Source organism: Nymphalis io, chromosome 1, assembly GCF_905147045.1.
Source record: "Nymphalis io chromosome 1, ilAglIoxx1.1, whole genome shotgun sequence".
In the NCBI taxonomy this organism is placed as follows: Eukaryota; Metazoa; Arthropoda; class Insecta; order Lepidoptera; family Nymphalidae; genus Nymphalis; species Nymphalis io.
In genome coordinates this window covers 3,132,395-3,151,814 of record NC_065888.1, presented here as the reverse complement: position 1 = coordinate 3,151,814, position 19,420 = coordinate 3,132,395, and the positions used below count along the sequence as shown (strand labels likewise).

The window sequence follows — 19,420 nt, the reverse complement described above, 5'->3', positions numbered from 1 at the left end:
AGTGTAATTAGACACATGCAGGTTTCCTCACTAGGTTTTCCTTCACCGTCAAGCACGTTATGAATTAAAAACACAAATTAAGCACATGAAAATTCAATGGTGCTTGCCCGGGTTGGAACCCACGATCATCGGTTAAGATTTACGCGTTCTAACCACTGGGTCACATGTAAAGTAGTATAAAAATCTGATAATAATTTTTTTTTCCTTCGATTTTGCTGATACTGTGAGATTGGTTCACGATTGAAAAAAATAGGGGAACAGCTTTTAAATGTCTCGCTGGTGCGCTAAGGCCTCTTATTTTTAAAACGTTTATTATATAGCATTATAATATTAATATAGATTAATTTCGTATTACGTTTGTTTTATATTATTTATTTAATGACAGTGGAGAGAAAGCATTCAATATATAATACTCTAAACTACAGAGCGTGGAATATACAGAAAGCCATTGGCATCGGCCTAGATCATTCCAGAATCGAATTTGGAAACCTGAAGCTATAAATTGCACCTTTGGGAGTACAACGATTTCGTCAAACTCGGACCCTTCGCAATGCGAAATGCGAACGAAGAAAGCCGTTATTGTAAGTCACGGGTACAGTTACATTCGGATTATAAACTAGACTGGAAACAGATATTCAACATGAAGCAATTGTAGTAGGATATTTTGTAATTGTACTTATATGGGTATATTTAACTTCGTATTGAATTATTGTAAAGAATAAGAATGTTTCTTCGTTGAACCGAGATCCCAGTGGTGAATCTTAACCGATGATTTGGGATTTAAGTCCAGCCCAACTAAACTGAATTTTCATGTGCTTAACTTGAAAAGCAAGAAATATCGCGAGGACGGAGGCTTTAGCACAGCCGTGAGACGCTTACAGGATGTTACTTTACTTAATATAAATTTTGATAAATTATATACCATTGTTTAATATAATTAAAAAACGCTACCGATTCTGTGTAACAATTTTAAAGATTGTGTCACTGAATTGATTACCATACCATAGACATTTTAACTTTGAATCTCCACAAATGGCAAAGCAATGATATTAGTCTTGTCAAATAATATTTTATGATTTATAGTATTTGTAAGTTTATATACATATATGGGTCTAGATATATACCTATTTATATATAATATAACTCATATACATATGGAAAGAACTGGTAAATTTACTTTCATTTTGCACTCTCGCTCACAGCCCGTCGTGTATATCTGAATGTTGGCTGGTATTAACTTTCAGACTACGTATTATGAGTTTTAACTTTGTTTTGCAGCAAAGTTTATAAATAAAATAAAAAATAAGGTGACTTTAATGATTCGACAACATTGTTCAACTAATTAAACACATATTTCTGCAATCTTGATACATATTATATATTTATATTTATTTAACAATATGAACAACCAAATAACAATTAAATTATGGCACTACAAAAACCACGAAAGTTTATCTAGAGTGCCGTTCCGTCTGTGGATTTACATACAAATACGCTATAATTGTATTAAATAATACATCTTACATAATGCATAAAAATATACTTTACGGTACAAAGACGGTCTTTTGCTGAAGTACCAATCTCTACAGTGTTTAGGTTAAAGATGTTAAATAATAAAAAAATGACTTTGTTAGAAGTTAACCAATTAATTTAAAAAAATATATAGAAAATAATTTGTGTTATATGAAGATTTAAAGGCTATGTGTACAGAGAGTATCCACTGACCTTCGCAGGATCCTGTTGGTTGCTTGTGACGTAAACTGACGCCCGGCGACCAAGAAGCGTTCTGCTGACTATAGAGCTGCTCCGGCGACCAGACAAACGATCTTGCGGCACAGGTAACATGATTTTGTTCAACAGCACTTCACTATATTATTATATTCAAGCCTTATACCTTTGGAATATAATATTCAATGTTTTTAAACACAATATTGATTAATTGAACTTGAATTGAAATTAATTGAACTTCTATTGTCTTTTTATTTTTTTAATTTCTATGACTAATAAATACTTTGTACTTAAAATATGAATATATCACCTTATTTCTATAGGCACATTAATTTAATTTGGAGTTTTCTTTTTCTATATACATACTAGTATCGCGACGAATGAACATTAAACCTGAAACAAGAATAAATATTGGTTAGTTATATTGAGACGATTTTTTATTTAGTTCATTTAGATATTGTCAATCATTTGAGTTTAAATACATAAAATATACACGATACAACGGGATATAACGGGATAAAAAATCTATAAAAAATATAAAAATTGAAATGGTATGTATTATTTTCAATTAAATGAAGTGAAAGAAATACAGATATGTAATAATTATTTTAATATGGTTTAAGGTAAGAATTAAATTATAAAGGAATATATTTATCTAACAATATTAAAAATGATATTATATTATTAGATCATTTAAATAAAATAAAATATTTTAAGATGTATCTCTGCATTATTTGCACGTTAATTTATTATACTAATAGTATTTGTACTTTAGAATTGGACGTATCACAGTTTCCGAATGTAGATTCTAATGATACGAACCAGCAAGAAACTCGGTAGTTATTTACTTTTTTCCACCAATGAAATTTAATTGTAAGTTTGTTTTTTTAGGAACACAAAATAAAGATCGCATGTCGTTATTTGTAACCATATTATTGCATGTATTTTTTAAAAGTAGAAAATTATTGTCAGCGAAAATAAAGATTTACCGGTAGATGGCGTGGCAGTTTGCACTAATGAAGCGCCAAGCTCAAGTCGTTAGTCGAAAGCGGGCAGTTCTGTGTCGACACGCGTTGGGTGCACACGCATTTCTCCGACGGAACGTATGCCTCTCTTGGTTTAAATCCAAGTAATCTAATTGAAGATTACTAATAAATTATCAAGACTATTATTGTGAAAACTAAATTGTAATATATATAAATACCATGTGTAATGCGAAAGATAACTGTAATCTTAACTATCTTCTGACATTTATGTTAATTCCAATAAAATTATATTCTACCCTTTTATAAATTACATAAACTGTATGTAGATCGTTAAACAAAAAAAAAGGACTAATCATAATGACTGACCCTTTTTCTCGTATATGAGAAAACTTTCTGATTTGATGTTGAAATATTTTTATATTTAATGTTAAAAAGTTGAAATTTCTAAATAACAGAATGATTAGTTTTATTTGATACGAAATATTTTTAAGAATAATAACTTATGATCTTGAATATTAGTAAATGTAAACAAAATATAAAATAATTATTATGAATCATAAAGCAATTATCCATAATTTTATATATTAAGAGGTACTCGCATATATTTCATTGGTTGCAAAAACGCATTACACGAAGCAGTTCGTACCGACCACCGACAGTGATGACAGTGGGAAAGCTGGTAAATAGGACACAAATGGCCACTATAAAGAAGATTTTGGACTCGTACATGACCTTAGAATGGCAACCCATCATGGACAGGCTAGCCAAACACCATCCGGATTAGCCTAGGAATAAAACTCCTACAAAAAAAATGCGATCCAAAAATTTTAAATGTTATGCTGGAAATGAAAACAATACACGTTTTACAGTTCACACATAAAATACCAAAATATAAATCGTTAGGAAAATACAACAAAATCACGGACAACACGTCTGTGAATACAACATAAAAAAAAAAATTTTCTATTTTGTATGGGTAAATCGAATTCAAAGTTAAAAATAATATAACTTTACCATATTCATACCATGTAATAATACAATACTGCCGGCCGTTGTATAAAGTAAATCCAAAAAAATGGGATCGCTTCGCGAGAGGGGCGTACCGTAAGCACGGTTGATATCTGAAATTGTACTAGCTTTAGGCGCACTCTTAAGAGAAAGTAATGGAAAAGAAAGATTACTATGATAAATATGTAAGAAATAAATTTCCAAATGGAATTTAGCGTCCTCATTTCGTAATCATCGCTTCATAAAACTAATATTTTAAGCTATATTATATATTTGTTTGTATATATTAATCATCTTGATAGACGATGTGGTTAGTTCATTAACCTGCGAACTCATTTGTAACTTAGTTTGAGCTGAAATTTCATTGCGTTTTGCAGATATCAGATTTTTATATCAATAAGTTCTTAGTAGAAGCCGATTCTCGGAAAGTATGTAAGCTGTTGGTCTTTCGCCTGAACTCTCTCCGGTCGGATCGAATTGCCGTCTCATTTGATTTTATTTGAGTGGGTGAATAGAGAGCATACTTATAGTCTATTGTAAAAAAAAAACTTCATAAGAGTATTCATTTTACTGCAAAATTGTAGCTTACAAACAATAATTTGACAAATATTGTAAACCGACCTGAAAATTAATTAGAATTCAGATCTACATAAAGTATCACTTATAAATAATAATTTTCTTCAAACATTGTTGCCAAAAGGTTGGTGACCTTTAAACAATAACCGGAGGCCGTTAATAAAATCAAAATGGAGGACAAAAATAAATTAAAAGCAGTGTGGATTGTGATATCCTGGTCTAGTTATTAAAAGTAAAAATAACTGTCAATATCTTTATCTAGATCTATCTATATTTTTTCAATGGGTTCTTTTTTTGTTAATTGTTAAAATATAGTTCATATAAAGTATTATTTACTAATTGTGTGTGCGCAATCACAATTGCACTCTCTTTATTCTCGTACTGTCGTAATACGATACAAAATATTTCAAGCGCAGGCTTTACATGCTTTGCGAGGTAAGGGACTGAAGACTATATTTTAGGTTGTATAATAAAATATAATTATTCAGACTAATTAGAAATTATTGATAAAAAAACACTAACTAGATACGAAACTAGAACCTTTTTTATGGCTCTCATCCATAGTGTGAATCAGCAGCTCAGGATCTCCGGCCGTATAAGCTATCCATTACACGAACGCGGTAGTGAATATAAGTATATAATACGTATATTCACCCATCATATAAAAAGCATCGTGAAAAGCAATCAGTCTTTGCTAAGAATGGATCGTTTAGAGCGACGACAACCGAATGACGTTCATTCATTCTGTCCGTAAGCGCTTCGCGCCTTTTTCATTCTATACAAAATCTGATACTAGTGCAATTTACATAATAAACTTTTTGCGATTGAAACTCTATTTATTTATTTATATTTATGTACAGACATTTTTATAAAATACAAAATTAAAATAAAAAAAATTAAATACACATTACAAATTTAAAGCAAAAACATATTAAACTAAATTCGAATGAAATTGTTAAAAGAGATCTATTTTCTATATATTTTCAAAAAATATGCCATGTTCCATTAATGGTATAATTAATTGTAAATATTTAATATTACTTAAATGATAATAGCGGACATTTAGTGGTATGTATCATATATGTACAAATATTGTAAATGCGAAAGGCAGTTAGATTGTTTGTTTGTTACGCTTTCGAGTCTTAACTCCTAAGCCGATCATCATTAAATTTTGCATAAGCGTTGTCAGGGGTAAAGACAATACCCACACGCGGACAAAGCCGCGAGCGAAAGCTAGTACCAAATAAACGGTAAATTACGAATAAAAGTAAATCTGTACTGTAGGCTGACTCAGCTTTCTCTACTGGAAAAAAGGTATGGAGTTTTTCTACTAAGCTGTTCCAATACTGATTAGAAGGATACATGTGTTCATCCGACACATACGGGTTTTCTTGCACCATGGAGCAAAATAAAAACAATTTAAACATTTTAAAACTGGTGCTTGCTCCGGTTTGAACCCGCAACCTTCGGTAAATATTTACATGTAACCACTGGGCCACCTCGGTTCTCTAACAAAACGTTTGCTATTTCTGTAAAATTTTACCTCTGTCATATTTCATATTTATTAAACAATACGTTTTATTTTCTTTACATTTCAGCGAAGTTGCATGTGTAGCGAATATTTGTGACCTATTAATAAAAAGAGAGTTGAATAAAGATTTTGTAATGCCGTAACAGCCTGTGAATGTCCCACTGCTGGGCTAAAGGCCTCCTCTCCTCTTTTTGAGGAGAAGAGGCCTCAGAGATTTAGATTTTATAATAACTTACTTTTATTGTGTTACTATTTTAATACGTTAACATAAATATAACAATTTCAATGGAGTCATAGAAATAATTTTAAGAATATTTCTATTTCTGGCAATGGTTATTTGCCAGATTTATATATCAGTGTGATTAATAGTTATTAATTTTTATTTAATATATATTATATTAGTCGAACCCGGCAGATATGATCCTGTCTGTGTATAGACCAATTGGCATGGCGATTGATTAACGGTATAAAAATACTAGGTGGTAGGACTTTACGCAAGCCCGACATTTATCAGAAATTCTACCGCTCAACAGCAATACTTTGTTTTGGTTTGTTCCGGTTTGAAGGGTGAGCAAGAAAGCTAGTAGCGACGGGCTTGCACAAAGGCGTACCACTAAGTAAATATAGAATATATTATAGAGATTTAAACAGACATAAGTACAAACATCATCCAAAAGTAGCGATATTGTAATCCTCAGGGTTATTTATACATAACGAGCCCTGTTATCTCGTTTTGCAACGAACTCGTTTTGAAAACGACGCCAATTATTTAATTTAAATGGACAAAAAGGTAGGTGGCTTATATTTCTAAACTAATATTATAAAAGTAACTCTGTCTATCTGTCTAAAATTTGATTTGAAGCAAGCCTGAAATCCAAAGAAGGACATGGGGTATTTTTTACCGAATACTTGCCCCCCTCCCACTAATACGCAGGCGAAGGGGTGGGCGAAAGTTAGTATATATTAATAAAGTAAAATGCGTGCATGGCGTGTAAGGCGGGTTATTCTAGTTATTCCAGAGTAATATTCTTTTGCTAAAGCATGAATCCAAATGGCCCTAAAAGCTTTCCACGATTCATTGTTTCAAGTAATTTATTCTAACAGTTATAAATTAGATGTATACACAATTATTTATATTTCTTATAATATTGTAACATTTATTATTTATTTGTATAAAAGAATAACTGAATGACATACCAACGCACAATCCAAACGTAAATTAGCTTTTTTTTAGCTTACGGTTTTTTATTACATAGTAACGAAGCACTAAGGAATGATTTTTAAAAATGGACATGAAAATTTCTTTTTAATTCTGAAGAAAGACGCGAGCTAAAGTTCTAATTAATAATAAAATAATTAATAATGGCAAATATGATTCTAGTGATAGTTCAAATCAAATAATTAGTTTTTGTTTACAACAAAATATCAATTAAATGATAGTTAGTCGATTGTTTTAAATTCAGAGTTTAAATGAAAATGGTTCTCACTTTTTCTTTTTATAGAATACTTCTACCAAATAATAAAATAAATACTTTGGTATTGTAATTAGTTTATAGTAAGAGTTTTTTATCAAAATTTATCAAACGATTTCATATATTGTGTGGTTTCATGACAACATAGCTTAGGATAGCAAAAAGGTTTTGGATATAAGTATAAAGGTCGTCTTGTTATTAGGTCTTATCCTCGTAATACTATTAAGCCTGTGATATAGCGGGATAATGAGCCCGTCGTATGAAAATATACATTTATTCAGCTCTTCTAAATTCCATTTACAGATACTTTGATACAACTTCTAAATATTATAATATAAAACATGCTCCTACTTTGAAGCCATTTCAAATACAAACGACTTTGCGATGCAGTAAAATGTACGATAATAGTTCACCATTTTGAATGTTAACTTAACTGAACCAGACAAGTGGTATTTACTTAAAGGAATAAAAATACATGTAAATGGTCCGCTGACCACTAACTTCAAATAAATACTATAATATAGTGAACGCCACTTCAAAAAATATTTTGTTTTTGATTGAGGAGCTTTTCGGTATTATGAAGTTTATTTTGTAGCAATTCGTGCGTCTAGTGTGAAATATTTGCATGGATATGCGATTTATGGCAAACTAATTTCACTTGAAATTACTTGAAAACAGCTTAAAATTCGCCATGTGATAAGTGTATCGCGCTAGCTTTGTTACTGTATACGGCTTAAGAATTTATTTCTCGAAAAAAGATTTAATTTACTTTAAATATTTGAGAGAACACACTTAACATACTTAAATATTATATATACAACACACGGACGGTACACAAAAATAAAGAACAACAAATTATACTTTACTTAAAATAATGTGGGTATGACAAAACCAAGATGCAATATTACGTATCGTCTGTGTTATAGCAATTAGATAACCATTGATATTATTGTCTTTGGTAATTTACATATTAAAATTTTGTAAGAAAAATGCAATAATCAAAAAATATATTAAATAAAGAAAAATATAATAATCAAATAAAAATGTAGAATATTAGTTGCTAATAGTATTAAATGAAACTCTTAAAACAATTTATTTGTATGCTATAAGTATATATACATATAGTCTTGTCTAGTATATCTCTCTAAGATTATAATATTGCTTTGATATCAGCTACTTTTGAAAGATGGTCAATATTTTCGTAGAAGAATTGTTTTCTATCACTTTTAGTTAAAGTTAAATTAAAGTATAATAAAATTTTAAATCGACTCGTAACAAAAACTTCGAAGTAAATTACCACACAGCTAAAGGAATTATAGAGAAAAATGTCAAAGATATGTTAATTTTATGAAATATCAACCACGGACACACCAAGGGCAAATTTTCTAGTTCTAATGAATTTCAACGTATATGCCTGGAATGAGATGGATGCAAGAACTGTTCGAAGGAATTATATTTCCCTGTACAATCTGCGACATCGCCTTTTGTTATGTGGAGTTTCCTAATGAATTTCTATGTATAGTTGAAAATATAAATATGCTTTTATTATCTGACTTCTAAGAGAAAATAATAATTATTTCAATATAAGTAAATATAAATAAGTGTAAATTATTTAATTGTGCTTGTTTGAAAGTATATTTTTAGTATGTATGAATCCATACTGAAGTTTTTCAATCTTAGGTACATTCAATAAAAAAATTCAATAGATTTTAATCATATATGATTACATTTATAAGTAATTTAAAAATAGAATGCTTTGGCTACAGTTACAGGTAAAAAGTGATTTGATTGTTCTGTAAGGAAATATTTATAAGGAATTTGGATGTAGTCAGTATTACTCCCGTGCCTCGGAAAGCACGTAAAGCTTGCGTTTTGCCTGAACTTTATCTAAACGTATCTTATTATAAGAGTGAGGGAATACACTCGAACACTATTATTATCCTGCGTAGTTGGCTATTATCTGAGAACGGTCGCCGTGACCGAAAAAAATCAGGACATCATCATAATAATGTTTAACATTCTTGTTTATTTATATTGTATTAATTAAAAATCTTAAACGACTTACTGTGTCGAATTGTTATAACAAAAACTGTATTATTTCTGTGTTATGTATAAAATACACTAAACAAACGTTTTTCATCAAAGGTTGTGAGAGATCGCTACAAGCGATAACACCGACTTTGCGACCATTTTCCTTACACATTTTTTATTCTGATGTCATCTGTTCTTTACATTATGTGTAATAGAGTATAAAAGGAATAAAGATAAGTGTAAACTCACCAGGAAAATTCTGTATTTGTGTATAGTCTGTAGAGTTCTTTAAAGCTTTTAAAGACATTTTTTGTGTAAAAGCAAAAATATCTTATAATAATAATATCCTGGGACATTTTTTTTTCACACACGGCCATCTGGTCTCAAATTAAGCTTGTAAAGAGCTTGTACTATGGAAACCAGACAATTGATATACTACATATACTATTTTTCTTTTGTAAATACAGTCTTATATAGATTACACCCAGTCTCAGGACAAACAGACATGTTCATGCACACAAATATCTGTCTTGAGTGGGAATCGCACCCACAACCGTCGGCGTGAAAGGCAAGCATCCAGCAACCACCGGCTCGTCGAAATCTTCGATTACGACAATTATGTTTACAACGGGTATACAGTAAAAATTAATTAAATTAAAATTAAATAAATTTAACCAATATATAGTTAGACTGGCCTAGGACTTTAGACCTAAGATACCCATGCCTCGCAAGCTAATAATAACATAAATCAAGATTTACATTTTTATATTAGTGTAATGAACTGATTCTTTCTTAATCATTAAAGTCTGACAGAAACCGCTACACTTATCTAAAACACCATGTGCTCTTCACGTTTTAAAATAAAGAAAGTCGTGTGATTGTCCTTATAATTAAATTATGTTGTTATATTTCAGTAACTTTGAAGGACGCAACACAAATGTTGTTCAAGTTCGATTTAGATTGTGTATAAAATGGCGTCGCAACTCTGTGATGTGGGAGAATGAAGTCTGAGAGCACATTAATAATTCCGTATCACGCCCCATCCGAAGTTTTAAACTTTATAACAAAGTAATTTCATTTGTATAATATTTATATACTAAATATATGGTATAAATACCATACAAAAACTATGGAAAGGTCATATTTGTAATAATATTTGTTATTTATTATGCGTAATTGTATCGTGTGCCGTGACGGTAAACGCTAAAGCATATGATACGATTTTCTTGTGACGTCATATACCTCCTTTACGGCTACTCTACTCCCATGGCGCGTATATTTTATGTCATCGCTATATGTATCATATATATAATAAGAGTATGTTTAATTATATATATTTTTTAATTACTATTAATTTCGAATATTTTAAGAAGCAACTTTCTATAGGTACTTTTATTAATCTTATAGACATTATATTATAATTTCAAATACATTTCAAGTTCAATCTCAAGTAAGACATAGAGCTTGAGTTGTATAAGTATTATATATATATGGCTGTAAACATTACTTAATAGCTAATCTACATAAACATGAGATGGGATAGCATGCTATGCAAAGTGACTTGTAGTCGCGTTTGTATAAAAATATATCTCGTACAATGATATTTTCTTTTTGTTATATAGATATATATTGTAACTATAAATATATATTATATCATTTATATATTTAAAATTGCCATTAGAGAAATTGAACGTACGGCCGAGAATACGAAAATATTATTTTCTATTAAAAAAACAATCTTCAATATTATTTCCTATACGTGAATATGACACTCGATATTAGAAAAATGTACTCACTTTTCTGTCTTTTTATTAGCGCCAAGGCAGTTTCAGATAAATCTTTACTATCGTTCCTCTTCCACAGCTGTCCGCGCTGCTATTAACGTCGCTTTTAAGATCGCCTTGAAGGCATGAGATATTTTATAGCTAACTAATAACCCGGCCTTACTATCTATATATATACTAATATTATAAATGAGGAAGTAACTCTGTCTGCCTGTTACGCTTTCAAGAATAAATCACTGAACCGATTTTGATGAAATTTTGTGTGAAGCAAGCTTGAATCCCAAGAAAGGACATTTTAGGCTACTTTTTTTACCATATACGTGCCCTGTTTTCCCTAGAACGCGGGCGAGAGAAAACTAGTTTTTTATATTTCTGGATGGTACAAGCTAGAATAAGTTAATCGACAAAGTTGTGAATTTGTGCTCAGTTTGTGTTTGAAATTATATTCATCTTGTGCTCCGATATGACGAAAAACAACGTAAGGATACTTACATATTTTAAATTAAATTCTATCTCATATATATCCACTTAGATACAAATGTGGATTGTACACGCCTTTTTCATAGAAGATTTCACTTTAATTGGGGTTTTGACGTTTATTATTGCTCCGTTTCTGGTCACAGCATGAAGTTATATACATATATCTCAATAGATGTACTGCTATAAAAGTAATTATTTAAATTATCTAAGTCATATTTTAACTATAGATTGAATTAAATAAAATATCGAAGTACAGAGCGGTCAAATATACATAAACATAACATAACATAACAGTCCTTTAAGTATTTTATTATTAAAGTTTAATGTTATTTAATTGGTGTAAAACAAGTGACAAGCCTTTAAATATTCCTAAAAGTGTTCTGTAAAATATTCCTAAACCTTTCCTCTCCTTTTTGAGGAGAAGGTTTGTAGCCAATTCCAAATGAATGATGCTCCATGTATTAATGGTTTCTTTTTATTTATTTTTATAAATTTAATGTTATTGAATTGGCAAAAAAAGGTTGAAAACTGTTGTCGAATCTTCTCTGTATAGTTTACATTTTGTGCTGGTGATATTTTTTTATAGTATAGTTAGGCGGACGAGCATATCTGGCGAGGACCACCTGATGGTAAGTGGTCACCAACGTCTATAGACATTGGCATTGTAAGAAATATTAACCATCGCTTATATCGTGCAATGCGCCACCAACCTATATATATATAAAAACAAAGTCCTACCACTATATATATATATATATATATATATATATTTTGATTCAATATTACATAACCGTAATTAATAGGCCTTAGCGCGTAGACGTATTACATGAATTAATGTCACCACACTACGAGAGTAGGGTAAGCGAGCCGCTGTAATTATCGACAGAACGGGGATAAAACCTTCGACCCTCTAATAGTGTCAATATAATCCAAATATATGTTATTTTATTTGATTTTTCTGCTACAAACAACGTAAAAATATATGGATTGTGTTATTAATATGTTCATTCAATATATATATATATATATATATATATATATATATATATATATATATATATATATATATATATATATATATATATTAATAACTTGTAGTTTTCATAGACATTTTGTCCATGTATTTGGTGTATCTACCCATTAGCTTATCATTAAAAATTCAAATGTTCGAGTCATCTGGTGATGTCGTTCTGACTTATTTCGGCTACGGTAGATATTATCAAGCAAGTAAATATATGTAAGTTCCTTAAGGTTTGTTTACCACCCCTCATACTTGTAAAGGAAAATAATACGAGAAGCCTCAAAATATATTTCTCTTATTAAAATAATTCAATTATGTGTTCAATAACAAATCGGTCATATTTTTCCGTATATGATATGACTTATAAACAAAAGACTTTGACGCGCTGAAATATTATTTGACAAAAAAAAAACTTTATTGAAGGATCTCTACGCCGACAAAGAATGTTTAATGCCAGGCATTTTTCTCTTTTTGGCGACTTTATGAAAAACGAGACTTATACGTGTGTTTTTCAGATGTGAACGGCATATTGAATTTCTTTTATAATTTGATTCATGACATAACTTTACGTACGTTATATTTTATTGCTTTTGAGCCTAGAAAATAGAACTTCAAAGATAATGAAAATTTGCTTGATCGTAATTAATATTCTTTGTTTTGGATATAGTTTAGCTTATAATCGTTAATTTGCAATATAAAGTACACTGCATGTGCTTTGTATGTACTCACTTTTTTATATACATGTCTTTTTATATATTATATACTGCACGTATTTATTTCAAATAGCGAAAGAAACAATTATAAAAAAAACGTGTAATGCATAACATGCGTATTATAAATTACATCTTTTTTATGCTTTATTTATATTATCAATAATTTTATCTTATTTATTGTTTTTATTTAAAAGTACTTGGAACTGAAATCTTTAAAATGCTTACTATGATGACCAATTCTAGATCTGACAAAGATTCTCAAACTTCTTTAATGAAAGTTTGAACGGAAATAAACTGTAAAAGTATTCCTTACATGGTACTATTTATTTTATTTATAGATTATTTATAGACCCGCAGTTGATTGATGCATTGAATTGTTATAATATATTCTATGTATAGTTTATGATATTCAAGTCTCTTGGCTATTGATTTTTTTATATTATTTTATGACAAATTGGCCGATGAATAGTAAGTTGATCACCGTCACACATTGAGACTGGTACTGCAAGGAATACATATCGCTCTTTACTTGGGTCCTAAGATGATTCTTTGTGCTTGTAATTACACTGGCTCACTCACCGTTCTACCGTAAAACAGAAATAGAAAGTATTGATGTTTGGCCTTAGATTATCTAATGAGTGGCCGCATTGAATATATATAAGAATATTATATATAGTACGTCTAATTGTTATATTTTCATAAATTTTCGCGACATTACATTTTAAAAAATTTTTTTTTACTGTCGGAATATTTTTGGGCTAGCGTAAGACAGCTTTTCATTCAACGATATAAAAATATCCTACGTGTTAATATTTAAGCTTAATACATAACAAAAATTAAAAATATACAAATTTTTTAACACTACAAAATTACACTTACTAACACACTTCTTATATATGAGAAAATACGAAGTATATAATAAATTAGAACCAGTAAATCGAACAACATATTCCTAAAGAATTAAAAAACGAAACAATAAAGACTTAGTGATACTAATATTAAATAATTTACTTTATAAGATAGAAAGACGGAAATTTCGAGTTCGATACGAGATTAAGAAAAAAATAGGACGTCAGGGTGTGACTGCCCGTCAAGCGCACATCTCACCCTATGTAGGCCAATGGAGGCAACGCAGCAATATTTCTGTAACATCTCGTAGCTACTCGGACGTGTTGATCGAATGGCGAAAAATTTAGTTTATGATTCGATTTTTAAATTTGTTTCTTCTTTGTTGTTATAATTATATCGCCTATAAGAATATATATGAAATATCCACAGACTAAAAATAATAATAAGATATACAGATTAAAAATAATAATAAGGATATGAGGTTGGCGACACCGACATTGGCGCTGTAAGAAATATTAACTATAAGCTATTTCTCATAGATTGAAAGTCTTATTTTCATTTTAAAATATAAATCACGATAACAATGAATGTAAATACCCTGAAAATCTTAGCAAATTGTTCTTACGACCCAAATTTGAGACGCCTCCTTACAACTACAATTAATTTCATAAACGAGGGCTTCTTAGCATATTTAACCTATTATGGAGTTAATGTACTATGATGGCGCTTCAAGTTGCTGCTTTAAACATGCTTTAACTTTGTAAAATTTCTAAGGTAACAAAAGTAGCTCCCAGCTATGTTTTCTTTTGCCTGTTTTTGACGAAAGTCTTTATTCGATCGCTAAATATTATAATTTATGTTTCGTTATACTTAAATACCTTAAAAACAGTATTTAAAATATATAATAATAATAATAATAAAACCTTTATTTCCTATGGTTTACTACATGATTATATATATTTTTAGCATAAATATACCTACTTTTTAATCTTTTTAGAGTGTGTTTTAATATTTTATATCGACATACACACACACACACGCGCACACATACACAACCACACACACACGCGCACACATACACACACACACACACACGCGCACACATACACACACACACACACACACATGAATTAATGTAGAGATGTTTTTTCATTTGTAGTAGTGTAATACACAGTGACTTAAACCGAAATTCACCAGTTTGCGTTAGCTACTACGTGCCTCTAACGCTTGCATAAATATATATAGAAGTGTAATTTTGTCTCAAACAATTTTGCTACTAATAAGTTCATAATAAGATATATGGGAAAAAATAAAAAACGGCGCAAAAAAAATGTTACAATTAATATAAATGCTATAATGACATTAACTGAGGAATTTAATGCCATAACTGGATAGAAATAAAGAAATAGTTGTTTATATATTTATACTATATTATTATACTTATAGAAACAAACAAATAAATAAATTTGCAATCAATATTTTGCCTTCAAAGGGATTTTACAGTATTACTATTATACTGTAACAAATGTACTCACATTTGTAACAGTATTGCACTATAATAAAATAAATTTTAGCGCAAAAATGCAAATATAAAAATCACGAATACACGATCATCGGTTAAGATTCACACATTCTAACCACTGGGCCATCTCGGCCATGCCTTAGTTAAATTACTTGAAAAGGGTCAGGGTTTCTAGAACCAATTTTCGCCGGAGACTTTTCGAACCGATATGACCAAACCATAAAGAAAACAGCCTACTCATTCCTTTAATGCCGGTAACGCACTTGCAAGTACTCCGGTGTTGCAGGTGTAAGGACGGTAGTAGTCACTTTCCGTCAGGTGAACCAACTACCCGTTTGCTCACTCTAACATAAACAATTAAAGACTTAATTTAAAAAAAAAGAGAGAAAAAGAAGAATATATATTAATATTCTAAAATAACAAATCGAACTTTTTATTCATCGAACTTCAGCATTTGAAAAGTATAAATATGTGTAATGTTTCTATCTTTAATATAGAAATATTTATATATTTTTATTTCCTAATATACCTATAAATATATAATATTTGTTCATGACCATATATATAACATTCAATCGTAAAACAGCTGTTATCATAGCAGATAAGAAAAACGTTTTTTTAGTACTTATCAAAACAGCGTTGCGTTCTCTTGGATACATAATAAATTAGCCGTAATGAAAAAAGTTAGGCCTTTGCGTCCGCCTTAAAAAGTTTACTTGAAGCTATTTATAATTTTTATTATTTGCGAATTATTTTGTGAAGTGTACAATTATTTAATAATTTACTAGGCAAGCTCATTAAACTCAAAAAAAAAAATATACTGAACGAACTTTAATATACATTCATCCAGGGATTGATTCAAAATATTAAAAAAAAAAACTAGTTTACAATGTATCGATCATTTTTATTTACGGATAATAATAATAAATTTTAGGTTAGATAATATAATATTTATCAACTGAAAAGCTTGAGACTTTCAGCGAGAAGTTCCATGATTATTATTTAAAAATTAAATTACGAATGCCGTTAATGTAATATTAAATTACTACACAAGTTCCGACAGCTTAATGCGAATGAAAAACATAAATAGCACCCAAATAGAAAAAATATTTTTTAAAATGCTTTTTAGTGAATTGTTTACCTATTTAATATATATGATAACGATTAAAGAACAGAATGGAATACTGTCACAGATATTTTTTATAGCAATTGCCAAGAGATCTCTCGAGCCGTTAGTCAATCTACTTGGTAGTAGGGCTTCGTGCTTGCCGTCTGGGTACCGTCTGGGTACCGTCCATTCATCGCATATTCTACCATCATACAGCAATTAGTATTGTTGTGTTTCGGTTTCTTACGATACCAATGTTCATGGACCACTTACCATCAGGTGGTCCCTTTTATCCGTCCGCCAAAAATAAACCGTTTTTTTGTTAGTTATTCATGAGCTTTAGTAGTACTATTAAAAGTTAATTATTATTAAAAATATGGAAATATTACTATCGTTTGTCAAATGTTGAAAGCTGAACACTTGTTTAAATAAACAGCTCAAATGTATTATTATTAGAAAATTTGAAATGTAATATTGAATCACGCTCTAAATAATAACTAGTAGATATGATTACGAAAACATTAATATTCATTAAATTTGATGTGTTTGCGGTTTGTATAGATATTAAATTTAAATAGCAATCAGAATGGAAAGCGTCTGTGTTCATATCAAACATATAATTGTAGTTAGTGACGTCATAATAATATAATAATAATTTATGTAGTACAAACCAACTTTCTGAAAATTTCGAGCTATTTAAACTGTGTTTAATAATATGCATGATAAAAAGATGCAAATTGTTTAAATACGAGTATTTAAGGCTCAAGTTAAAAAACAACTAATAAGAAATATTTTTCTGAACAAGATAACAGAGAGGTTTGAGTCATAGATTCATACAGAATATATGAAGTTAATTGTATATGATTATGTGATATATATGTATATGGTTGAAGAAAATAAGTAACTACTAAGTTTCTTGTCGGTTCTTCTCGGGAGAAGCTAATAAGTATTCAATTTAATTTATCTTGTAAATTGATTTAGTAATGCTTGCAAGATCCTATACGTTTATAAGTATACTAGCGACCCGCCCCGGCTTCGCACGAGCAGAATAATAGTCTACATAAAACGTTTATAGCGTAATCAATATAACTCCTATGGCTTACGCGTCACACGCCAGTAAAGCTCTCACGCACACTAGCTCTGCATGATTTTTTGCGACATCTTCAACAAATATTATATTATATTCCAGCCAATTTCCACAAAACCATAATGTATTATGCTCTCAGAAATCAAATCGTATCAAAAATAGTTTTAACACGTTCAGACAGACAGACGCAGCGGGAGACTTTGTTTTATAATATGTAGTACTTTTATACTTTATATCGATAATATAAGGAAATAAGTATTTAAAAATGGCTGCACATACTTCATATGCAGCCATTGGTTTCCGAATAAAATTCGCTCAGAATAATTGAAAATATTATGCTTTTTAATTCTGTCGTATAGTCAGAATTTTATTGGAAACCAATATATACTTTATTCCTCGATATTACTCTTTCAAAACAGAAATAGCTTAGTGGATAGATCACGTGTACTTTAGCTTAAGATTGTAGGCTTAAACACAGCCATTGAAGTTTCATGCGATGAATTTGTGTCTTTAAATCATTTTATATTCGGCGACAAATGAATGTATCCACTAATCCATACTGGAGCTGCTTGGGTGGAAAAAGCACCAACCTTCTTCTTAAGAAAAGACCAGGTCTGAGCCCAGCTATGGAGAATTTACGGGCTTCTATGTATTTTTTCTTAATTTTCTAAAAACTAAGCCAAAGCAGTTTTTATAGTTAGTTATACATTAAAATTTACTTCAAAATTAATTTCATTGTCTTAAATAGAAAAATATGTATGACTTTCTAGTAGTTGATGATACTCATTTCGCTATTCCGTTATTATTTTCCATTACGACCCAGTTTCTTCAGCGGGGATCGAATGTGCCAATTAAAGTCTCGTTATTTTTGGTATTTACAAATAGCTTTCATTTTCTATATTGCTAGCTGTATTTACAAAACAACAGTTGCAAATAAACGAGTGAATGTATTACGCTTGACGGCGTCCACTACTTTATATACGTGTATTTCAATATGCGACTGTAGTCTTGTTTACAATGTTGTAATTACCGGTATATTGAATATACATTAATTGTTTGTTAATACTTCTCTTATTGTAATACTGAGTTGCTTATTAATTTCACATCACAATAGTGATATTTCATTTTAATGTATTACATTTGGGTTTAAGCCGATATCATACTTGGTGGTAAAGCATTAGCACCTTTCATCACCAATTTAGAACAATTCTAAACAGGACTAATTTGTATTTTTATGTTTCGGTTTGCAGGATGAGTGATTCAGTGTGATTATATTCACAAGGGACATAAGTACTTGGTTCTAAAAGCTGGTGGCGCAACGACGATTCAATATTTTTTACAAGGCCAATGTCTATGGGTTGTACAAAACATTTACCATTAGTTTGTCCGACTATCTATTATAAATTTTAAATTAAACGTCTGTCTACTGACTTGTCAGATTGTGACAACGACGGATACAACCCTGTCGAGACGTCGGGCAAATTAAAAATACTTATTTAATCCTGAAGTTTACAATACATAATA

General features: G+C 30.0%; 1 protein-coding gene across 1 annotated transcript in view; it reads right to left on the bottom strand.

The window, feature by feature from the left end:
* The window catches only part of LOC126770949 (uncharacterized), a 79,038-nt gene extending 77,193 nt beyond the window's left edge, over positions 1-1,845 (bottom strand). Inside the window, exon 1 of the mRNA XM_050490579.1 lies at positions 1,726-1,845. Coding sequence (XP_050346536.1) covers positions 1,726-1,845 — 120 coding nt within the window. The remainder of the gene's footprint in view (positions 1-1,725) is intronic.
* Positions 1,846-19,420: the final 17,575 nt, after the last annotated feature.